Raw genomic sequence first — 25,892 nt, forward strand, 5'->3', positions numbered from 1 at the left:
GGAGGGCGCAGAATGAAGGGAGGTTAGCTGGGAGATGTCTGTCAGGCACAGAATCACTGATCTCTCTCTCTCACTCTGTCTGTCTGCTCCTGAGGGGGAGATCACCATGGTGACAGCGCCTTGCCACGCATGCCTGTGGATGCTGCAGTGTAGGAGCGTAGAGCAGCCGCATGCTCCTATGGCAAGTCCAACACATGTACAGCCAGCTGTAGCTGCCGAATTCGCCTCCACGGCCCAAAAGTTTCTTCTCCGCAACAACATACCTGGTGCCAAGGCGGCTAATAGACCACAGCCTGAACGGCACGTGTGTATTCTTAGTATTCAGGCCAATTTAAATCAAAGAGCATTTCTATTGGCTAATCTGCGGTCGCTAATTGTAACAGAACGGCTATTTGAAGTCTTTTAATTAAAAAATAATCTCTTGTTTTTAGAAACAGACGGAGAAATTATTTTCGTTCATCTTTCCGCCACTTTGAGACTAATATTTGCTCCATTATTATGACGGTTGCTGTGGAAATGATCAAACGGAGCTGGTCCGGGCTAATATTCTGGCCATTGCTGGTATTAGTCAAGTTCATCAGAGGATTTGTCCACCAGGAGCTGTCTGACTGAAGTCATTATTTCTCCCGGCAGTTCTGAAAGGCTCGCAGATATCTCTCTCTCTCTCTCTCTCTCTCTCTCTCTCGGCCGTAATTACCTTAGTCCCACTCAAAGCCTGCCTCCACCGCTCCCGTATTCAAATATGGTTTAATTACCTGTGGAATTTTAATTGGCGTGGCCTGCCAGTGGGAAACGCGAAGGTGTCCAAGGTCATTCCAAGTCGTTCGCGAAATGCTCTCACCCACACAGACGACGCTGGCTGCCTGCCCGCACAACACGGCGTCACATAGAAGCGCAGGCTCTATAACCAGCACCTGCTTTAACAATAAAACAATAAAGAGAAAATGGGCACCTCACACCAACTGGCCGACTGATGCATTGTAGGGTTATGAGGTTAAAAAATTTGATTTTTATGGTGCACATATTTTTAGGACACAATGTGCCTACCACAGTTGTTGTTAGTACTGTGAAATCATAATTAATGACTTTAAAAGAACAGATTTTAAGGATTTGAGAAAATATTTCTGTCTTTTTGTTTGGTTATTTTGTTTTGTTGTGCTTTAGTTGTGGCCATTATAGGTGTAATCTCTACATATAGCAATTCACTTTGTAAAAATAGCTTTTAATGTACAATTTTAGATGTTTTATATATAATTTTTTTACCTTTTACTTATAATTGTATTGCTATTAAATTATTGACATTTAGGGTTTGACTTGAAATTATCAAAGTGAAAAAACATTCTTTAAATTTGTCCATTTATGTTCTCGATTGTGCTGCATTCACTAAAAATAAATGTTCTATATATTTACAGTAGGAAATTTACAAAATATCTTCATGGAACATGATCTTTACTTAATATCCTAATGATTTTTGGCATAAAAGAAAAATCGATAATTTTGACCCATACAATGTATTGTTGGATATTGCCACAAATATACCCATGCGACTTGTGACTGGTTTTGTGATCCAGGGTCACATTTGGCGATGTCACTTTGTAAAGAATGACTACGCGCCTCCCTAAACACGTAATGTGCGTGTGCATGCCGTCACCGTTTTTACAGAGTCAGGTTTTTGAAGTTTACACGGAGATGATAACGGTATCGGTTTCAAAACTCGTTTTACAAAATTTGCACTTTGAAACCTATTTCAAAGTTTGTGTTCTTAGGCCACCAAAACACCGTTGTCATGTAAATAAACGGCCAGAACAGTTGAAAACGGTGTTGTGTGAGCGGCCCCTAAGGTAATAACTAATGAATTTTACAACGGGAATGAATCAATCAAATACTTACTTAAGCTAGAATATGACTTTCTTCTAGATATGCTGTGCAACCAAAACAATATTTACATTAATTTCCTATTATCACTGTAAAGCTGCTTTGAAGCTGCTTCTGTATTGTAAAAAGCGCTATATAAATGAAGGTAAAAAAAACCACATTAAATGGTTACTGATACCAACCACATGTTTTGTTGTAGTGTGAACAAGCGTAACAAGTATGGTGTATTATTGTTTTATTGTTTTAAACATTGGTTGGCTTCCATGTCTTCTTTTAAGGCACAGCCCTCTTCAGTTATATTATAAGTCACGCACAGATCCATATTGCCTGAAGTCCTTGGTCCGCTGGTGCTGATTTGTGCACGTTAAGGCAGAATCTTGAGGATGAGGAAGATAACAGCCTGCAAAAGGGATTTAAATCTAACAGACGTTTCACAGTCCGTTGAGCCCTGACCAAGCGCAAGAGCCACAAAAACAGGTTATAAAAACACAGCTCACGTTTTTTATTGTCCTCTCGTCATTCAGAATGTGTGTGAGTGTGTGTGATGACGTGCTTTTCTGATTCTAGGCAACCCAGTTTATATCTACAAAGCCTCACTCTGATGTGAATCTCAACTCCCAGTTGTTAACTGAGCTGAAGGTTTGAGGTTATGACTTAAAGGAAGCTCGAGGATAAGGTTAAATGAATAAAAGTATTAGCAAGAAATATTCTTTGAAAATAGACTCTCTATGGTCTGTTCAAAAAAGCTCATAGATGGGATAATATTTTTTTTTTTTTTTTTTTTTTTTGCTGCTTTTTTGCTTTAGCAGAGGCCAGAAGCCAGATTATCTTTAGCAACGCAGTGTTTACCGCACTTACACATTATCAGAGATAATTATCATCACATCATTGAATAAGTCAAATGCTCACAATATTGGTAAAAATAAAACCACATATAAACCTTTTTTTGTATGAAGACTAAATAATTGATTCATTGGATGCCACATTCAAACCACATATGGTTGCACATGCTGTTTTAGTGCAATTAAAATTGAATTTCTCAAAAACCCAATGATTATTATGGGATTTGTATAATTGAGGGCTAAGGCTAGAATGAGCTTTGCCTTGTTTATATTTTGGAGGATGAGTCTCATAAACGAGTCTTGGCGGTTTAGGAAAAGCACTGTCTTGTGGGACCAGAGTTCAAGCAGCACACGCATTTACATGAATAAATGTGCCAGTGGTTATTAATGCTTTGTTATGTCTTAAACAATTCTAATACTTCTTATCTCTGAGGGCTGAGCTTTGGCACAGACACTCTTCACACATTCAAGGTAATTTTTCAGAACTGTTGCGCATAATTCTCTGGGTTTTTGTTTTCTTTTTGTTGTGCAGTGTGTATGGATGCCCCTTGGCTAAGAAAAGGAAAACCCAAGAGAAACCTCTGCAGGAGCCAGCTTCCAAACGCCGTCCGTTTCTAACTATGGCTGATGGAGAGCCCGCCATGTATGAAAGCTATGAGCCAGAGGCCATGGAGGAGGGAGAAGAGAGGGAACAGGAAGTAGAGGAAGTGGAAGAAGAGGAGGAGGAAGGGGATGAGGACGGGGATGATGAAGAAGAAGAGTGCTCGGATGACAATGACGAACCAGGAGAGGAAGAAGAGGACGAGGAAGATGGAGAGGTGGAGAGAGGGGAGGCAGAGGAGATAGAGCAAATGGAGGAAGAGGTAGAAGAGGATGAGGAAGTGGTGGAGGAGGATGGGGATGATGAAGAGCAGGAAGACGACGAAGATGAGGACGATGAAGATGAGCACGATGAAGAGGAAGAGGAATACTATGAAAATCAGAGTCATCAGCAAGGTAAGCCAGTGATGTCTGATTTATTGCATATCCTGAATGTTCGTATAACCATGGAAAAACATGAATTGAAACTTAAAAGAGTTTTGATTACTTAAAGAGAATCTTAACACAGTGTTAGCCAAAGTTCTAAGAATGTTCCCTGCCAGCTATGACCAGGGAACACATTTATGTTCTAAGAATGTTTGCTAATGTTCCCATTATGTTATGAAAATGTGTTTAAAATTCCATAAACGTTCAAAATGTCCAGTTTTTTTTCTTCTTTTTTTTTCTTGATTATATGAACATTCTGGAAAACGTTAGGAAATGTAATGTTTAGAATCTACAGAAAGACATATAGTTGCTCTGGCACACATAATGCAGCATGAAATATGAATCAAGGGCAGCTTATTGTAGGTCAACCAACATTTCAAGGTATAATTGACGGAGTATGCAGTCATTAAAGTCAATGTTTTATTTCCTAAATTGCCTGTTTTCGTTTCAAGTCATGCAGCATATGTAATTTGCGGAATCACAATGAAATCTACATACACCCTGCAGAGAGTGGCCGGCCCTCGCCATCCTAATTAATGTGGATTTTACAGCAAGGAACAATCCAACTCCCCTTACGAAATTGAGGGAAAGCAGATGTGACTGCTTCCTTAGTATGCGTCTCACCCTCATTCTCTGGTGTCCTCAATCGCTTGTGACAGTGCTTCCAGAGTAATAGAGAGAAGAGGCTCTCTGAGTTATTAACTTTGGCCCCCCTCCACACATGCACGCCGCCGTCCCGGAGGTGTCAAATACACTCAACCCCCCCACCCCACCCCTCCCCGGTGAAAATGGGCTCCTCCTGAGGATATTTCTGGCTCTAGAAACAGAGCACCTCATCCTCTGCTTATCCCTGCAGTCTCATCCGCCTCTGTCCCAAATACTAGCAACACTAAAATCTTTTCAGTACAATTGAGAGGCTTTCAGAGCAGCCTGTGCTGCTTACATGTTATGAAACATACATATGTCTTGTGAAGCATTTCAAAGGCTGCCTGATGATTCATGTACAGTACAGCTTACCATATTGCAGTTTCTCTCAAATTCATCCGTTTCTTTTCCGGAATACTCAAATATATTGCGGCATAGTGGCAGTTACCATCTTACTAAACTGCGTTTGATTATTTAAATCAATTTGCACCTGTGTCATCGAGCTATACGTGAAACCCTGGCATGACATTTGTCTTAGATTTGCTGCATCAATGCTATCACTCATGAGACGTTACATTTTCATAATGATAGTGTTCAGGCGGCTTCAGATTATAGAGAGGACTGACATTTCGTTTGTGAATTTATCTTGCCGCACAAGCCGCTTGCTTCTAAAATAAATCGAAAGGCCCTAGTGCGCAACGTATTCGAGGGTGTATTTTTGGAGCGGTGTAGAAAATGTCTACAAATCTTCAAGCAAAGTCCATGTATTGTTCTCCTTTCTCTACAGACGACAATTATTCCTGTGGTGGACAATCAAAATCCAATCAAATAGTTGAGAAGGACAATAACAATAACAACAGCATGAACAATGAGGAGTATGAGAATTATGATGAGCTTGTGGCCAAGTCCCTCCTCAACCTGGGTAAAATCGCAGAGGATGCCGCCTACCAGGCCATGACTGAGTCAGAGATGAACAGCAATTCCTCCAACAGTGCAGGCGAGGATGACGACGAGGACGAGGATGATGGGAGCGAACAAGGAGGCCATAAGGGAGAGTTGAGCGTCGACGTGAATAGCGATGTGGTACGTGAGACCGTGGACTCTTTGAAGCTTCTGGCCCAGGGACACGGGGCCGTGCTTCCCGACGAGGGATACGCGGACGGCGGGCCTGGGGATACTTGCCCAGCTGGCCACGCTAACGGACGGGGCCACCCGGAGGAGAGCGAGGAGGAAGTGTGTCTCAGTAGCCTGGAGTGTCTACGGAACCAGTGCTTCGACTTGGCTCGTAAACTTAGCGAGACCCAACCGTCCGATCGGCCCATGATGGAGCACCAAGGTCACCAGGCCATGCTGCACCATGTTGAGCAGCAGCATCTGCATCCACATCAGCCTCCAATGCATCACATGCCCAGGTATGACAGTTGCCAGATGGACCAGCACAGACCCCTTGAGAGGAACTACTCAGACATGGTCAATCTGATGAAACTGGAGGAGCAGCTCAGCCCCGCTTCAAGAGGCTACCCATCTAGCTGCGCTCAGGAAGGGGATGAGGACACTACATCAGTGGCTTCCGAACGATCAGATGAAGCTTTCGACATGACTAAAGGCAACCTGTCCCTGCTGGAAAAGGCCATTGCTCTGGAATCCGAGCGTGCCAAGGTTATGCGAGACAGAATGGCATCAGAACAGATGGTGGCTCGGAGGGACAATCAGCGCCTTCATGGAGAGCACAGCCCAAGGCAGAGCAGCAGTGCAGAAGAACGCAAGGCCCGACTCCATCACGATGGCGCAAAAAGAGCATATTACCCTAAAGGTAAAAAATAAAACTTCTAATGAGATTTTTGCATTTCTGCAGAGATTTCAGTAGCTAGGTCCCGTTCATTAATATGGAAGCCATATTCTGCTACTGAGGAAACAAATAAAAATGGTTATTCTGGTAATTTCTGGCAAATGTGAGAAATAAAGTCACAACTGCAAGATTTTTTCTGGTAATTGTACCTTTAAATCTCACAATATGACATTAATATCTCACAATTGCAACTATACATCTCACAATGTGGCTTCATATCTCACGATTGCGCCTTTATTTCTCCTAATTGTGATATTATACTTCTTGATGTGGCTTTATATATTCCAGTGTGACGTTTTATTTCTTATTTTAAACATTTTCTCACAATTAACTGTTTTTATCTCACAATTGTTAGATATAAAGTCAGTATTTCCTTTTTTTATTTCTTTATTCCTGGTAATTGTGACTTTAAATCTCACAATGTGACCTTATATCTCATATTTGCAACTTTATATCTCCTAATTGTGATATTTCTCACAATGCAACTTCATCCCTCATTTTCACAAACAAGGCATAAACCTAGTCCCAGACTAAAACGCATATTTTAACTGTTTAAACTGAAGGCAACTTACACTGATTTATCTTAAAATATGTGTACCATTGTTTTGTCTCAAGATGCACTCTATTTAAATAGGCTATTTAAATGTCCTAATTGAACTAAAGCCTAATCCTGGCTTAATCTAAGCCCTGTTTGTGGAACCAGGTTCATATCTCACAATCTCACAATATTTTTCCTATTTGTGATATATAATCTCATAAATGTGAGATATATTCCATTGTGAATTTTTATTTATTTAAAAAAAAAACACTTTACAGATTTATTTTTTATTCTGATTGAAATCAAACGAGTGTATTTGTCTCCATAAATGAGCGTATTTGCACAAACGGTGATCTTTTGAATATGAAAATAATTTTCTCATCCTGAAAGCTGTTGCACCATTTGTTCTCCAGTGTCTTTGGGTCACTTAACATTCCGTCACACACTGCGCCAATGACATTGATGACTGTGGGGTCACTTTGGTGAGACAGAAACATTTTTGGGGCTTGTTTTAAACATCCAGGTCTCCCTGGTAGCGACTTCCATAATGACAACAGCTTATGTTGCTAAAATAGGTTGACATGGTAACATCAGAGACTTACCTTGTCAGGCATGAGTAATGGCAATCTGCATGGCCTGTTTGGAAAGCAAATCTCATCCCTTGGATTCCATACATGGTTTATTACCACAAATCCTTCCCAATTCACACCCACTACTTTTGGGAGTGAGCCATCTTCTCAGATATATGCAGATATTAGCAATCAGAAACTACAGAGGCATATAACAAACAGTGGTTATGTTATTGAGGATCCTCAGATTACCCGTAGTTACCCAACCTAACTGTTCTTCCTATCTGGTATTTCAAAAGGTTCATCATTTGTCTGTGCTCTGAAGGCACTTCTTCATATGTTTCATTACCTTCCATTTGCTCAATTTGCTCTGTGTTTTCCATTAAAGATAGTGTCTCTGTGCTTCCTATCGCAGTTTGCTGTTGTTTTCAGTGCACGACCACAGCAAGTCAGAGGGTCGTGTAATTATAGAATTACACCACGATTTCACACCTCGTCTCCAGAAACTATTCTTGGCTCTAATTATTGGAGCGTCGTTATTAAACACGTCGAGTGATCTCACTGTTCTGACTGACAGGGTGCGTTATTATTGCATGCTTGTGGAGTTTTACAGCAGTTATTTTTGTCTAATAAAAGAGGGAAGTATATTACAAATGTGTTCTCTTAGCTAAACCGATTTGAATAACAGAGAATGCATGTATTGTATTCACAACTTTATTGATCAGCCAATGGGTGCTATGATGGTTCTCTGCTATCATTTGCTGGTTTTCCCTTTTTTGGTCTCATGGTAGAGACTACGCACACCGCGAACCAGAACCAGTGAAAGATGAACAGGTTTTCACTTGCAACTTGCAAGCTAATAATGGGGTCAAACAATGAGTGTAAAATCAGCTCTTTTTTCTCAGTGTGCACAATTGTATATTCCATCTTTATATAACCATTTAGGATGGTAGAGATTGTTATGATAATCACCCACACATACTGTAAATATGCATGTTGTAAGGGCTGATATTATATTATATTATATTCATTAAATTACATATAATTAGTTGCAAATATATCTAGATTTTGTTAATACATTCAGATTTTATCTGTAATAATGTGGATATTTTGTCCTGCTGTACAGCAAAATTATAATGTTAAATGTTATTTATTTTGACAATATTGAACTTAGTTTAGCAAAGTATTGCTTCAGTTAAAAAAAATAAAAATCTACATATTCTAAATTCTGCTGAGAATAAATAGACAAAATTCATTGAAATGAATGATGTAACTCTTTGTTTTATTGTCTGACTTAAGAAATGCCTCTGTGCTGTGACAGGTGGATTAATGTAATTACGATCCAGTAAATTCTTTCATTCTGATTCAAATCAGGGCAGTCGATTCATAAATTTAGATTTTTTTTCGAGAACACTGGTCTTGTGCATCACTGTCCCTCCTCTCAGCCACAAGTCTCATTCAGGCTATATCTTTCCAGTGTCCAATTTCAAAGCAAACAGCAAACAGACAGTGATGTTTGAACATAGCTGTAACAGGAGCATAACTGTTATCACAAGGAATCCAGCAGGTTAATGGGGTTTGCTTACTGTGCCTGTAACAGGATATGCCAATAACTATCTTTGCTTGCAGACTCAAGGGGAGAGAAAAAAGAAAGCAAGTGTCCGACCCCAGGTTGCGATGGCACGGGCCATGTCACGGGGCTGTATCCACACCATCGAAGCTTGTCCGGCTGCCCCCACAAAGACCGCGTGCCACCAGAAAGTAAGCCGAATTCAGATGGCCGTTTGCACTTGATAAATGTCCCCTATGCGTGTTTGCTACGTGCTGTCTGTGCTGTGGGCATGTTTTACCTCTCTTTTCTAGCATTTCTGTAATGCATATGAGTGCATTTCCTCCTCCACCCAAAGCGGTGGCGCTCTTTCTCATACAAACAACCTTTGCTTTTCTGAATGTGCCGATTGTGTAATTTTAGCCCTGTTTTCTCAATATGGCTGCACTGATCTCTTGGACGCAAAGCATATTTTTCATCCCTACCTTTAGTCACACCTCTAATTGGATGAGGATCATGTCACAGTCAGTTTACTGCAGGCCCAGAGACGTAGAGCTGCAGGATGTGTCATAGACAACCTAATGGCTAGACTCACCAAAAATAAATCCGTTATTATTGAAGAGAGATTTATTTTCCTCTAATGCCAATGCTTTCACACAACGTGCATGCCATTAACACATTGCATGCCTAGAATCTTCTTTCACCATATGGTGATTAACTTTATGATTAACTGATATCAGCTGGAACGTTTCTTAGGAGCATGTGCATGCTGTTGTCACTGAGCCCGTTCAGCTTAATGGAACACAAGGCTTTCATACTCACTCTGGATCCTCCTAACCTTCTCTCGCCCTCTCCTCTCTGTTTGTCCAAGTTCTTGCTATGTATGAGAATGTTCTAAAGTGCCCCACGCCTGGCTGCTCGGGACGCGGCCATGTAAATAGCAACAGGAACTCCCACCGCAGGTGAGTGGCTGGAAGGGACGTGGAGAGAAGAAACTGGCGGCACTGTGGGGACTGATGTTCCAGTCTTTTTACACATTTCATACAGGGATTTAGATGGAGCCTTGCTTTCAGGAAGGAGAAGAGGGACTGACTTGTTTGTGTTGCGCTGAGCTTGACTGGATGATAGAAACACATAGCTCCAGGCTCAAATATTTTATTTGCACATTGGCATTTTGACATGCAGACTGGAGATTCAGGATTAAATTCCCATCTGGACGCATGGTGAACTTTTGAAACCTACAAAAAAGCCTCTACAATTAATAAAATAAGCTAATATTTATTTAATTATATTTAACTGACACTGTACATCATTCTAATATACAATTATGTATATGTAAGAAGCTGTTTGGTACAAGATGAAAGAGAATTTAGCATCACATTTATGCTCTCTTTATTTGTAAGTCGCTTTGGATAAAAGCGTTTGCTAAATGATTAAATGTAAATTTGAATGCTTCTAAAAATCTATAAAATAGATAATTTATTGATACTGTATATAATTCTAATCTAGAAATATTATATATAATTGAATATATAATATTTTTTTGTTTTGTTATAAAACCGTAATGTTATAATGTTTTTACAATTACAAGATGAAACAGAGAATTTGGCCTTTCCATATCTGAATTTTCTTAAGAATGAGAGCTCCACACATACAGTACAACACTTATGCAGTTAAGATGTGCCTCCATGTGCACATGGTGTACATTCAGACAGATGCAGTCTCCACCCGAAGTCGCTGCAGGCCATGTTATATGGAACAGCTCCTATGGGACACACACACACACACACACACACACACACACACATTATTAGAAGGGTTGAACTGAAGAAAACAAAATGTATAATAGGGGAATATAACAACCTTGTACATTATATATGGTTTGTCTACACATTCTTCATTGCATGGTTGCCATGGCAACTCAGCATAGTGACAGCCATCCTTCTATCTGTCAGTCACCACTCACTCACTTTTTTCCCCCTTAAAATTCCATTCCTGTAAATGCACAAGTACCCTGTGCTTATAAGCTTTATGTGTTTCTGAAATTGCAGAGCGTGTGTTTTTTTTTGTTTTTTTTTGTCTCATTTGTTTATTTTTTATATTTTGAGAGTGACTGAATGGTTTCCGTATTACCCGAAGACAATAAGAAAATTGCAGACGATAAGAAGACAGTTTCCAACCATACAAAGGATTACAGAGAGAGAGAGATGACAGAAAAGTGTGAGAAAAAACAAACGGAGAGGGAGATAGAGAGAGTAATGAGAGGAAGAAACAACAAGGGAGAAAGAGTGCGAGTGAGAAAGGAGAAAAAAGGAGAGCAAGGGAGCGTAGCTGGATGTTCTGAAGCTCAGTTTGCTGTAGTGTGTCTCTCTGAAATGACTGCGGTATCTCGCTGTGAGGAGCTTTCTGAAGCCAGCCAGCCAGAAATGCCCAGCAGATATCTGCAAAGCTTTGCCTTCATACTATAGAACTAGGCCACATGAAATGCATAATTCATACATAAATATCCCCATGTACCCCACACACGCATACCAGGATTTTGCAAACACGTTGGAAGTCTGTATTCAGAGAATGTCATAAAAAGCGGACTATTCTCTCTGACAGACTCGTCTCCATATGCTGGTATTATACATTCCCTCATATCTCACTTTGTTCTTCAACTTCTGCTATCTGCTAGGGCATGTGTGTGCGTTTGAGAGTGTGTGCACGTGTGTGTGTGGTGTGTGTGTGTGTGTGTGTGTGTGTGTGTGTGTGTGTATGTGTGTGTGTGTGTGTGTGTGTGTGTGTGCCCTTAAATGCTGCTCGTAACGTAATGTTAACACTACATAAATTGCTCTGCTGCTGTTGCAGTCTCTCGGGATGTCCCATAGCCGCCGCCGAGAAGATGGCAAAGGTTCAGGAGAAACATCTCCCCTGCGACAGCTCCAAGTCCAACCAGGCATCAGACCGAGTCTTGAGGTACTGCGTGACCCTCCGTGACATATGTTTAGTGAAGATATAATGCAATAAGTCTGGCTTTGACTTGTTGTTGGAATGGTACATTAAATCAATTCACATTTAACTGTATTTGTAGTAGAGCAAAGTTGTTCCAGTGCAGCTTTAAAAACAATATTATTTATTTATTTATTTATTATTATCCTCTTCCTTTGAAAATGATTGAAAATCTATCTATAAATCTATCTATCTATCTAGCTAGCTATAAATCTATCTATCTATAAATCTATCTATCTATCTTATCATTTTTAAATCCTAAAAGTAATTGGGAAAACCAAATGGGGGGAACAATCCATTTAAGATGAATCTGTTAATACAATTAATACAAAACAGGTTGCAAGCAGTAATTCATGTTGACTTTAAGTACAATATGTCAAGGCCTCTGATACCCAACCTTGATTCCCTGTCTTTTTACTTGTTTCAGGCCCATGTGCTTCGTGAAACAGCTGGAGATCCCACAGTATGGGTACAAAAATAACGTCCCAACCAGCACTCCACGATCCAACCTGGCCAAGGAGCTGGAGAAGTACTCCAAGGCCAGCTTCGACTACAGCAGCAGTTATGACAACCAACCTCATGCATACGGCAAGAGGTCCCTCACCCCAAAGAGCCATGGGCGGGACACTTCACCCAAAGGATATGATGGCAAGCCTGTCTTTATTCTTTCCTCTGTCATCGAAGTTGTCAAGGTAGCAAGAGTCAGAATTGATAAACTGGCCTTTCTCTAGGGGATCAGACTGAAATAAGATTAGAGTTAGTTGTGTACTGCCTGACATCCTTGTGGTATTTTCCATTAAAAATATTACTTTCTGTATTCTATGTTGAAGTAAAGGCCTTCTCTTAATAAACGCATTAGTTTGGATTTTTTTACATGCATTCGTCGAGTTCAGGGCTCCTTTATTGGAAATCCTACTTTACTTATTTGCTTCTGAAATGATTAATAACCTAGGTACACAAACCCAGTGAGAAGATTTCCAATTTGCATGCAGATCCTTTAATAGAATTATGGCTGGATGGATATTTTTGATCACCAAATGCATGTCTGTGAAGAATGTAAAAAATATATAGATATGTTAATATAATTGATCATTTTTCATGATATTCTATATATGCATACTGTATTAATGCATATTGATATTGAAGGCAGTTCTGTAACCTTGTTGCATGATGCCTAATGTCTGGGTGTATGTTTTTAAGTTTCTTCAAACATTTTGTTTCTCTGTGTTTGGGTCAAGCTTCTTTTTTTTTTTGGTTTTGTTTGGTAATGTTCAGCGCCGTAACTCTCAACTGCAGCCCTGGTCTTGATAAATGAGTGCACTTACATTTGTGAAGGAATCAAATTAACTGGAACGATTTTGTTCAAAATGGTAGCAGTTGATTTCACGCCCAAGCCAGAAATTGTAGAGATTTCCTGTCAACAGAATTCGGCTGGATATTTTGGTACGGTTTCATTAGCTGTGCTTAAAATAACTCATTTTCATTATAACTCATGGTTATTACATCAGGACAGTCTTGATTGCCCATAAGGAGCATTACAGCATGCCCTGCAGTGATAATATAGACAATGATATTGAAATCAGAACACATACCACATCTCGGAAATTAAAGAGCATTCTTGCAAGTGATGTTACTTGCCTGCATGCTTTATCGTAGAAATTCTGTTTTTGATAAATGAGACAAATGAAGAAAATTAAACCTTGGGAGAAAAAAAGTAATGAGAATAACATTCAATTAATGTTAGGAATTAACGGCACTTCATTTAGACTCAGTTGGCAACATCAATTAGTTACACCCAGTTTAGTTGTAATGGCAGCATTGCTATTTGTCTCAATGCAAAGTGAGATGAAGAATAAGATCAAATGGGAGAGTAATATACATCTTGAATAAGTGATTATAACTGCATTTTAGCAGCTGATTTGTCAGCTTCCAGTATTTGAGGATACTCAGTTTCTTAATCAGTAACTGATTTTTTTCTCATATATTTTGTCTGGATGCATACCAGAGTTTGTCTATGAATGTGGATTTATATCAAAAAGAAATGCTGTTTAAATGCTTTCCGTGCAGGTCTTAGATTTCATGTTAACAATGTGTAGCCCTCTGCATGAAACCTAGATACACTGTCAAACCATTTCTCCTCCTCTCTCTCTCTCTCTCTCTCTCTCTCTCTCTCCCTCTCTCTCTCTCTCTCTCTCTCTCTCTCTCTCTCTCTCTCTCTCTCTCTCTCCCTCCCTCTCTCGCTCTCTCTCTCTCTCTCTCCCTCCCCCCTCTCTCTCTCTCTCTCTCTCTCTCTCTCTCTCTCTCTCTCTCTCTCTCTCTCTCTCTCTCTCCCTCTCACACTCACTCACTCGCACTCAATTTCTCACAGCATTCATCATGAAACATCAGCTCATCTAATAAGCCTGTGTGTGTATATGTGTGTGTGTGTCATGTCTTTCTGACATCGTTTTGTCCGTCTATCTATCTATCTATCTATCTATCTATCTATCTATCTATCTATCTATCTATCTATCTATCTATCTATCTCATTCTAGTATTCCATCTCTCTCTCTCTCTCTCTCTCATTCTGTCTGTCTATCTGTCTATTGCTCCATCCATCCATCCATCCATCCATCCATCCATCCATCAATCCATCCATCCAAGTGCACGCAGCCCATCTGACCTGGTATATGTGTGTGTGTGTGTGTGTGTGCAGCCAAGCGCTACTGTAAGACCTCCAGCCCGGCCAGCAGCACCACGAGCAGCTACGCTCCCAGCAGCAGCAGCAGTCTGAGCTGTGGAGGAGGGGGAGGAGGAGGAGGAGGGGGAGGAGGAAGCAGCGCCAGCAGCACCTGCAGCAAGAGCAGCTTCGACTACACACACGACATGGAAGCCGCCCACATGGCTGCCACCGCCATCCTCAACCTGTCCACGCGCTGCAGAGAGATGCCCCAGAGCCTCACTGGGAAAGGCCCGGAGCTCCTGGCACAGGTGAGGATCGACAACTTTTTCCTGCCAGTTCCTCTCTCTCATGCTCACCCACTTGTACTGCTAATATATTTTCTTTCTCTCACTGAGGATTTCTAAGTTTCTCTGCACTGCCTTCCTGTATGACTGTGCTTTGTGCCGGTAAAGCCAGGTAGTGCGGCGAAATGAGGGCATGCCCATTTAGAGTAATTCTGGGCAAACCCCCTGGTCCTCTCGTCCGAGCTCATTTGCACAGGGTGTGATTTAATACATTGAATGACAGCAGCACCTCTGTAAGCTCCTGCGGGTCCTCTCTGCTACAGTCAGGGTCATCATATGAGCCTAATGGTCTGAGCGAGCCATGATTGCTTTAGTGACGCATCGATTTCAGACATAATCTGTATGGTGATAAAGAGAGCAAGGGGATGGAGAGGACCAGAGGAAGCTGGCAGCTGCAGGAACGCTGGAGTAGTGGTGCCCATACCCTTTCTCACAGAGGCAAGTAGAAGTAATGTCGATTTCAGCTGTGGTCCAGGCCAAGCCAGCTCTCCCAGCATCCCTCTGGGTACATAGGAAAGACAATGACCTCTCTTTAAGGACAGTGAGGCAGCAGGCTGAAAATGAGAGAGAGAGAGAGAAAGAGGGACAGAGGTAGTGAGCTGCAGGGCTCTATATATTCACTAATAAGCAGCTGTACATGGAGATGTAGGGCAGCGCAAAGAAGATGCTCGCACTCTCTACTTTCATATCTTTTTTCCTCCAATCCTTTCCCACACTGTCAAAAATGGTGTAGAATTTATAAAAAATGAAGAAAAAATGAAGGCTACTGTTTCAAGGTTTTTTTTTTTTGTTAAATTCATCTACTTTAAAATTGTCAAAATCTGCCATCATTGAAAATCTTGAAAGACTATTTTTAACGTCATTTCATCCTGTTTTCAATGAGTAATGTACTGTACAATACCATATAATAGTTTGAGGTCGGTGAGACTTATCAATGTTTTTAAAAGAAGTCTCTAATACTCGCATGCATTTGAATGATCAAAAATAAAGTAAAAACAGGAATATTGAGAAATATCATTACAATTTAAAATAGTTTTTTTTTTTTTTAGTTCAATATTTTTTTAAACAAAAATTCCTTTTATGGAAAAGCTGAATTTTCAGTCTCCAGTGTCACATTAGCCTTCAAAAGGCATTCTAATATGGTGATTTGCTGTTCAAGAAAAAAAATCTTATTATCAGTGTTGAAAACAGTTGTGCTTCTTAATATTCTTGTGGAAATAAAAAAAAATCTGGATTCTTTGATGAATATAAAGTTTTAAAAAGAACATAGTTTATTTTAAATATCATTTTTTTGTAACGTGATAAATATCTTTGTCACTTTTGATCAATTTAATGTATCCTTGCTGAATAAAAGTATTAATTTAGTGTACATACCGAACAAAGTGTTTGTTGTCCAGAATATGCCACATACAGACCTTTGTGCAGTACATTATACATGACAAGGGTAGCTAACAACTAACTAATCATTTTAAGGAGAGGTACAAACACAGCTTGACATCAACACAAAATCCGCTACAACAGTGTAAATAAAACTGGCAAATGGTCAAACAATGCAACCATATTAATTATTCATCCCCAATGCAGGGAAGGGGAAAGAAGCGAGAAACTTGTGCATATTTAAACACACAATAAAAGCTATATTTGTTGGTTCAACTAAGTATATTATAACAGAAAATCACCTTCGAGATCCTTTGCTTGTGTTCCTGTAAGTTGTTTAACTACTGTTTAAAGTTTAAAGTAAATAAGTTTAAGATTTTTTAATGTTTTTAAAAGAAGAATTTTCTGCTCACCAAGGCTGCATTTATTTGATAAAAAAACAATAAAAAAACACAGTAATATTGTAAAATATTATGACAATTTAAAATGACTGTTTTCTATTTTAATATATGTTAAACTGTAATTTATTCCTGTGATCAAAGCTGAATTTTCAGCATCATTACTCCTTCAGTCTTCAGTGTCACATGATCCTTCAGAAATCATTCTAATATGATGATTTGATGCTCAAGAAACATTCATTATTATTATCAATGTTGAAAACAGTCGTGTACAATTTCTTTTTCAAAATTCTTTGATGAATAGAGAGTTCAAAAGAACAGCATTTATTTAAAATAGAATATTTTCTAACATTATAAATGTCTTTACTGTAACTTTTGATCAGTTTAACTCATCCTTGATGAATAAAAGTATTGATTTATTTTATTTATTTCCCCCAAAAATAAAAATAAAATTCTTACTGACCCCAAACTTTTGAACGGTAGTGTTTAATGTCACAAAAGCTTTAGATTTCAGAGAAATGCTGTTCTTTTGAACTTTTTATTCATCATAGCATCATGAAATAAAAATGTAAATAACTGTTTTCAACATTGATAATAGTCATAAATGTTTCTTGAGCATCAAATCATCATATTAGAATGGTTTCTGAAGGATCATGTGACACTGAAGACTGGAGTAATGATGCTGAAAAATCAGCTTTGATCACAGGAATAAATTACACTTTACTGTATATTCACATAGAAAACAGCTGTTTTAAATTGGAATAATATTTCACAATATTACTGTTTTTGTTTGTATTTTTAATCAAATAAATGCAACCTTGGTGAGCAGAAGATACTTCTTTTAAAAACATTAAAAAGCTTACTGACCCCAAACTTTTGAACGGTAGTGTATTTCTGAGTGAAATGGCTTCTCGAACGAGAAAAACAACGATGTTTACTAATAAATAATTTCTATGATTTTTATGATTTCATAAGTAGACTAAAAACAATTTGAAAAAAACATACAATTTACAAATAATGTTTATTTTTACAAATAGTAATGAAAATATTAATAATAAATAAAATAATGCATTTTTTTACTTGATGAAAGAATTGATTTAACAGTGCGTATAAACCATGGACCCATCCTCATCTGTCATTCTTCCCTTCCATATCTTACTCTGCTTCTTTCTCATCCTTTTACCTCTTAATTATTCCCTTTGCTCTTTATTCTCTTATCAATCCTCCTCCTCCTTCTTCTCTTTTTCATGGCAGAGCCCTGATGACAGAGATGGGGATGAGAACGGAACCCTGGATCTGAGCCGGGCTGGAGGGATGGGGGAGGGCAGTGGGGGTACAGTGCTGACCCCCCTGCAGCCCATGTCGCCCCAGCGGCAGGCCTTGCTCAACAGCCACTGCTACCAGATGAGCGCAGCGGAGTGCTGGGACCTGCCTGTGGACTACACCAAGATCAAACGCCTGGACGAGGACCACAAGGAGGTACTGCCCCCCCCCCCCAGACAGCCCTCGAGTCTGGCTGGAGACGGACCGCAGCACTCGCTTTACATAGTGAATTTAGATCATTGTCAGCAGAACTTTGTTGCCCACTGTCTTTGTTGCACTGTAGAATGTGATCAGTATTTAAATTAGTGCTGGGCAAAGATTAATCGCGATTAATCGCATCCAAAATAAAAGTTTGTGTTTGCATAATATATGTGTGTGTACTGTGTATAATTATTTTGTATATATAAATACACACATATGCATGTATATATTTAAGATTTTTTAACATTTATATATAAATCATTTATATTTATATATAATATAAATTATGTATAAATACATATACAGTATATACATGCAAATATTTCTTAAATAAATACATGCATATGTGTGTATTTATACATACAAAATAATTATACACAGTACACACACATATATTATGCAAACACAAACTTTTATTTTGGATGCGATTAATCGCGATTAATCTTTGCCCAGCACTAATTTAAATAGATCATTATATCTATTTAAGAGTTTGGCAATAGCAATTACCAATTTGTATTATTAAATAGAAAATAATCCAAATGTAAATAAATAACTAGAAGTTATTTTTATCAGTCCCTCCAGAAAAACACGATTATGCGATTGCATAATTCAATGCATAATCAGCCAAAGTCCGCATATTTATGCCGGGGGCCGCATTTTTTCAAATACGCCGCACTTTCGCCGCATAAATTGCCGATTTCCGATCGCGAAATATGCGATTTCATAATCCCCGCATTTTCGTTGCAAAAAAGTCACATATATCTTAGCAGAAAGTTGAAGAATTTTGCGTTTACTTCACACAAGAGCAGCCATTTTCCCCTGTTGCCATGGGAACGTTATGAAGTGACGTTATTACATTTGTAAGTATATTTATGGCAAGCCGTTTTATCTTAAATTGTACCCAGCGTTACTCCACGTTATTGCATTTTTACTAGTAAGAATTAAATTTGAGAGCTCTACAATTCAATTCTTACTAGTAGCAATTCAATTGTAGAGCTCCGTAATTAAAAATGAATGGAAGTCAATGGAGACATATGACTAGTAAAAATTCATTTGTAGAGCTCTCTAATTGTAATTGTTACTAGTAAGAATGCAATTACAACGAGTAACGCTAGGTACAATTTAAGCTATAACGGCTTGCCATATATATTAGTAGTATGTAAATTTACGTTACAGTAAGAGATTGCACTTTATGCATTGGAAGCACTTATTTTAACAGAAGATTTGTATAGTTACCTCTGTAAAACAGGAAGCATTTTATTTATTCATTTTTACAGAAGTTGTAGCATATTCCTTTTGTAAAGCTACAGAACTTGTTTGACTCATCAATGTTTTGTAAGTTTGAGCCATGTGTTTATTAAGGTCTGAAATAAAACAAGATGAGAACTTAAATATTCCCAGCACTTTCAGTAATGTAGTATGCTTGTATATCATAGGAAGTAATAAGAAATGACTCTTTACATTAAAGCTACACTGTGTAGGATTTTCTTCCATCTAGCGGTGAAATTGTTTATGACTACCAACTGAAAATTACTTTCTAGCCCCTCCCATTCCGAGGGCGTTTTAACTCCTACGGTGGCCGTATTATTTCAAATCTGCCGGCAGTCGAGAGTAATCTCCCCCTCGCATTCGTCACGGTGCCACTGAGTGTAAAACCGCGAAAGGCGAAGCTTGAATTTCCAGGTATGTCCCTCTTTGGCTAATGTATTTTCAAGATGGCGGCGCAACATGGCTGCCGTCATTCGAGCGACTCGCTCATATGTATTATAAATGGTAGATTCTACGCTTACGAGAATACTTGATTAGTTGGTAGAAGTAATTACACATTAATGATCACATATCATTTTGAAAGAACAAAGTGTTTTTTGCTAAGAATCAACTTAAAAAATTACACAGTGTAGCTTTAAGGTATAGCCTAGTGAGAACAGGGTGTTGGGAGAATCACTTTTTTTCCCGCAATTTTTGCAAGTTCCCGCAATTTCATCACATAAAATTGCATAAATATCCCGCATATTCCATTGCATTTTTTAAGAAAACGTGCCGCATAATCAAGGATTTTTGCCCGCAACAATCACACAAAAAAAAAACTGCATTTTTCTGGAAGGACTGTTTTATGGTTGATTGTGTAACATAGTGTAAATACTATGGAACTAACTAAACATTATTGCGTGTTTGCGCATCCCGTCACAGCAACGTTGACTTAACCAATGGCGTAAGCTTAGGGTGGAGCTACAGTCTCTGTTTCTCTAACCAATAGCTGATGAGGAAGCAATCATTATTTGTGAAGTTCTGTTAGTGATGATGATTCTAGTAGCAAAAGTAAGAAATTACACACTTCACATTTAAAAAAGAAACTTTCTAAATGTCAGTCACATTTTTATCGTGAAAGTTTCACGAAAGTTTAATATTACAATTACTATAAAACTATGACTTAAAATTCTTAAGAGGAGACTTCTCTTTGGTTGTTCACATCTTTTTTCAGCAGGCATTTTGTTAGCAACTAACTTGCTTGGTATGGGTTTTTTGGTATTTTTCACCCAAAAATGAAAATTATCCCATAATTTACTCACCCTTAAGCCATCCTAGGTGTATATGACTTTCTTCTTTCAGCCGAACACAATCGGAGTTATATTAAATACAGTAATACCCAGGCTTTTCCCTGCTTTGTAATGGCATTGAATTATGCCCGAGTTTTTGAAGCTCCAAAAAGTGCATCCATCCATCATAACAGTAATCCATACGACCCCAGGAGATTCATAAATGCCTTCTGGAGCGACGCAGTGGGTTTTTGTAATAAAAATATCCATATCTAAAACTTTATAAGCTATAATCACTGGCTTCCGTGAATGTCCGTGCTCACGATCACAAGAGAGTCAAGTTCCGGCGGAAGAGTGACCTCTGACCCGACGTATGATGTAGGACGTAGCTCCTCTTTTATTAAAAATCCTCTGACATTTTTCTTTTAAACTTCTTATTTTCAAATTCTAATTCGTGACCTGTGTTTTGTTTTGCTCTATCCTCTTTGCTTCCGCGTTCTTCATTTCTCACCGCAGCTTACGCTACGCCTACGTCATGCGTCGGGTCAGAGGTCACCCTTCCTATCTCGTGAATGCGCATACGCACGTTGCCTGAAGCCAGTGATTATAGTTTATAAAGTTTTAAATATGTTAAAAGCAATAATATTTAAAAAATATTTTCTTACAAAAACCCTTTGCGTTGCTCCGCATTTATTAACCCACTGGAGTCGTATGGATTATTGTCATGATGGATGGACGTACTTTTCACCATCAAAAATTCAGGCACAATTCAATGGCATTACAAAGCTGGGAAGAGCCTGGATATTGTTTAATATAACTCTGATTGTGTTCTGCTGAAAGAAGAAAGTCATATACACCTAGGATGGCTTGAGGGTGAGTAAATTATGGGATAATCTTCATTTTTGGGTGAACTAGTCCTTTAAGAAAGCTGTATTTCCTCCTATTGTAGTGATTTGTAGGACGGTAGGACTGTAAGGACATCTAGTGTACAGTACTGGTACTGCATGCCTTGAAATAGGAATTGGAATTATTTTTATTTTAAAAGGGATTTGATGTTTTTGCTAAATTGTTGGGGGATTTGAATTCATGTAAATTTGTCTGTATGAGAGTTTTTTTTTTCCAGTGTTTTTTATATATGTAAACTGTATTGTATATTGTGAAATTACTATCAGGCCACTGTATTATTCTTCCTTCTTATTCTGCATCATAACATGCATTGAAATCTCTCTTCCTCATTTTCAGGATGACCTGGACCCCTTTCAGGATCTATTAGAAGAGCAGCAGTATTCAGGAGACGTGTCCCTCCCCAGCCCCAAACACAAATTTGCTCCCTGCAAGGAGAGCAAGAAGGAGCTCCTCACGTAAGCATGACATCTGCACTGGATAAGGACTATTCCATGTTGTTTACATGTGATGCTGTAGCATGATTTTTTAATATAATATTTTATTTAGTGTACACTACCATTGTTTTTTAAAGAATTTTATACTTTTAATCAGCTAGGATGGATTAAATGCGTGAAAACTAAACTAAAATATTCAGCAGCACAACTGTTTTCAACATTGATAATAATACAGAATGTTTCTTAAAGCACCAAATAAGCATATTAGAAGGATTTCTGAATGATCATGTGACACACATTACATTACATTACATACATTACATTTAAAAACATATTTAAAAAGAAAACTTCACAATATTACTTCACAATTTTACTGTATTTTTTATCAAATAAATGCAGCCTTGGTGAGCATAAAAGGCTTCTTTAAAAAATAAAAAATAAAAAAAAATAATAATCTAACAGACCTAAAACAACTGGTGCCATCATGACTAATATACATGATATATATATACTATTCGCAGCCAGTGATGATAATTTATTCAAGATCAAGTTGGTAGTGTTCAACTGGTCATGTGACCTCAGCATTCATGTACAATAAAACAGTTTTTATTAGGCTACTAATTCATTTGTTTGATATTTTTTTAACATATTTTTATTTATTTGAATGTAAATCTTTTTGATGATAAATATGACCCTGAGTGCACGTTAGTAGCAGCTGTGCAAGTATACCATGTCTCATACCAAATCCTCTCTCAAGGCTATCAAGCTGCCAACTGGCTGACAAGGGCATGCGTGGTATGATGACATCTAACTCCCAGGATCTGAAGTAAGCCCTCACGCTCTCATGTTTACACGCCACCTCAGCTGACCTTCAAAAATGAGGTCTATCTGAGGTTAGACTAATCTTTTTCATGTTTTCATTGCTTGCAGGTGTCCCACTCCTGGCTGTGATGGCTCTGGGCATATCACAGGCAACTATGCCTCACATAGAAGGTGAAGACTCGCATATATGCACATTAAAAATTGATTTGACCACCAGTTGATTAAAAAAAGTTTTTCTTGCTCTGAAGTCTGTCAGGTTGTCCCCGGGCAAAGAAGAGTGGTATTAAAATAATGCACAGTAAGGAGGACAAGGATGACCAGGAGCCAATCAGGTGCATTTTCTTTAAATTCCCTCATCTGTCCAAAGTAACGTGAAGTTGAATGTTACTTGCAGTAATTTACAGTGGTAAAGTTGAAATTGACCAATTGTACTGCAGTCGGAACTTCACTATGTGTGTCTGTGTGTGCATGGCTACTCGCTCTTGCTTGTGTGTGTGTGAACTCGTCCCTGCTGTGCCCAATGTCTGTAGGTGTCCTGTGCCAGGCTGTGATGGCCAGGGTCATGTGACTGGGAAGTATGCATCCCACCGCAGTGCATCCGGCTGCCCGCTGGCCGCCAAGCGTCAGAAAGACGGTTATGTGAACGGAGCGCCTTTCTCCTGGAAGTCTGGCAAGACAGACGGCATGACCTGCCCCACCCCAGGCTGCGATGGCTCTGGCCACGTCAGTGGCAGCTTCCTCACCCACCGGAGGTACACCAGTGTGGGACTGTTTCTCAAGTCATATAGTCATATCATATAGCAAGAAATCTTTTCCTTAATCAGTATTTTTGCATTGTTTTTCAATAAAAAAATATCTAAACTTCCTTAACTTCGTTAACTATTCAAATTGCTTTCGACAACTGAAATAAAGCTGAAATAAAATAAAATATAACTATTAGATTAACTTAAAATAAATCAGATAAAGTTGAAGTGATAAAATTAGTAAATTTAAAACTTAAATTAAAATCAATTAAATCTAAATAGATATTTTTAACTAATAAAAATGAAAAACAAAATAAAAAATGGAAATATGAAAAATAAAAACTAATTACAAATATTACTATAATAGTATATAAATAGTACTAAAATAACTATGGATATTAAGACAATTAATGTTTGTTTTTCTAATACCACATTGACATTCTTTTTTCTTATTTTTCTTATAAATAATAAAAAAAGTTTTTTAAAAGGATTTTGTATGTTTATGCTTAAAACAAGAAAAAAAATGCCAGTGGTTTAAGAAAAATACTGTTAATTTAAGATATATTCACTAAAAACTAATTAATTTCATAATTATCACATAATAATTTGTATAAGTAAATTTATCTTGTTTATCTCGTTTTAAAAATTGCTAGTGGTTTAAGAAAAATACCGTTAATTTAAGATATATTCACTAAAAACATATCAATTTCATATTATCATACAATAATTTGTATAAGTAAATTTATCTCGTTTTAAGGATGTTTAGATAAAGACAAGACAAAGATGTGGCAGTAAATGTATGTGAATCAGTTAATGGTTTTCTTAGCCTTGGAAAACAATGTAAAAAAAATTTATTATAGTGTGTAATCATTCTTATGTTTTATTTGTCTGTCTGTAGTCTGTCTGGCTGTCCTCGTGCCACATCTGCTATGAAGAAAGCTAGGATGACAGGGGTTGAAATGCTCACAATCAAGCAGAGAGCAAGTAAAGGTACATCATTTTTCTTTTATTATATAATTAACAATGGAATTAAATTAATTTTACTCGCCAATGGCATTTTTAACAGTGAATGTCTCCATGTTCCCTTCCAGGCATAGAAAATGATGAAGAGATAAAACAACTGGACGAGGAAATCAAAGACCTGAACGAATCAAACAATCAAGTAGAGTCAGACATGATCAAATTAAGAACTCAAGTAAGAACATTTGCCATCTCTCAAAACGGGCAATGGCCATGTGTTCAGTCACAGAGATGCCTTTGTCTCTCTTTCTCTCTCCCGCCAGATCACCACCATGGAGACTAACCTGAAGTCCATCGAGGAGGAAAACAAGGTTATAGAGCAGCAGAATGACTCGCTGCTGCATGAGCTTGCCAACCTCAGCCAGTCCCTCATCAACAGTCTCGCTAACATCCAGCTCCCTCATATGGTAAGAGCCAACGGACATGTGTCCTCAACTAGGGGTAAGAAAATATCAGTGATCAAGGGACTACAAAGTCAGGATTCAAATGTACTTTGATAATTATTCACAGGAAGGAAGTCCTGGGAATCTGAATAAATTCAAATGAGTTATTAAAGTTTGTTCATGTATGACCTACAATAAATGTTATATCTGCATAGAATAGTCATATAGACTGCCTCTTGTTGAAAGCCAGGGCCTGAGTCTGCATTTCAGACGCTACCAGTTAGGGATGAAATTCCGGTTTCTATTGTTTCTCCCATCTGCTTCTTTATGTCTGTTGTTGAGTTCCTCGCAGTTCCATATGCTTCTGTGCTGAGGTCACTCCCCTTTACTGACCATTGTAGAAAAACAACCTCCACTCCAACGACTGCTTTTCAGTTGAGTAACAACATGGTCCAACATATACTCATTGAGACGGGGCGCGATTGGAAAAGCCTTGTTCAAATGTGGCAGCCATGTTAGTAAACAACTGAAACATGTCTTCTTGAATATGGCTCCTGAATTCTCCACCCCCACTGTTGATGGATGCTATTTAGAGTGCGCACGAGGGGTCCTCAAGCTGCACAAACATCAGACGACTGTTGCCTATTCATGTGTCATGCCGCTCAACCACTTGCACTGCAAAAAAGAATGTTCTTCCCAAGCATTTTTGTCTTTTCTAGTACAAATATCTAAACTTTCTTAAATCAAGCTACATTTACTTGAGAAGCAAAATGACTTAGGGTATTAAGGGACGGATTTACAAAAACGGGGCAAGTTAGCGCGAGAGCGCAATTCCAAAAGAGTGCCGATGGGAGTGGA

General features: G+C 38.4%; 1 protein-coding gene across 6 annotated transcripts in view; it reads left to right on the forward strand.

Moving 5' to 3' along the window:
• myt1la (myelin transcription factor 1-like, a) overlaps positions 1 to 25,892 on the forward strand; it is a 64,493-nt gene that overhangs the window by 33,618 nt on the left and 4,983 nt on the right. For all 6 annotated transcript variants that reach the window (XM_082147474.1, XM_082147473.1, XM_082147477.1 and 3 more), the window contains exons 6-21: positions 3,250 to 3,713; positions 5,176 to 6,201; positions 8,974 to 9,105; positions 9,765 to 9,855; positions 11,744 to 11,851; positions 12,312 to 12,532; positions 14,580 to 14,854; positions 17,920 to 18,144; positions 21,969 to 22,087; positions 22,824 to 22,892; positions 22,997 to 23,059; positions 23,137 to 23,220; positions 23,419 to 23,640; positions 24,530 to 24,621; positions 24,723 to 24,826; positions 24,915 to 25,058. In XM_082147474.1, coding sequence (XP_082003600.1) covers positions 3,250 to 3,713; positions 5,176 to 6,201; positions 8,974 to 9,105; positions 9,765 to 9,855; positions 11,744 to 11,851; positions 12,312 to 12,532; positions 14,580 to 14,854; positions 17,920 to 18,144; positions 21,969 to 22,087; positions 22,824 to 22,892; positions 22,997 to 23,059; positions 23,137 to 23,220; positions 23,419 to 23,640; positions 24,530 to 24,621; positions 24,723 to 24,826; positions 24,915 to 25,058 — 3,439 coding nt within the window. The remainder of the gene's footprint in view (positions 1 to 3,249; positions 3,714 to 5,175; positions 6,202 to 8,973; positions 9,106 to 9,764; positions 9,856 to 11,743; positions 11,852 to 12,311; positions 12,533 to 14,579; positions 14,855 to 17,919; positions 18,145 to 21,968; positions 22,088 to 22,823; positions 22,893 to 22,996; positions 23,060 to 23,136; positions 23,221 to 23,418; positions 23,641 to 24,529; positions 24,622 to 24,722; positions 24,827 to 24,914; positions 25,059 to 25,892) is intronic.

This window comes from Leuciscus leuciscus, assembly GCF_965113295.1.
Source record: "Leuciscus leuciscus genome assembly, chromosome: 19".
In the NCBI taxonomy this organism is placed as follows: Eukaryota; Metazoa; Chordata; class Actinopteri; order Cypriniformes; family Leuciscidae; genus Leuciscus; species Leuciscus leuciscus.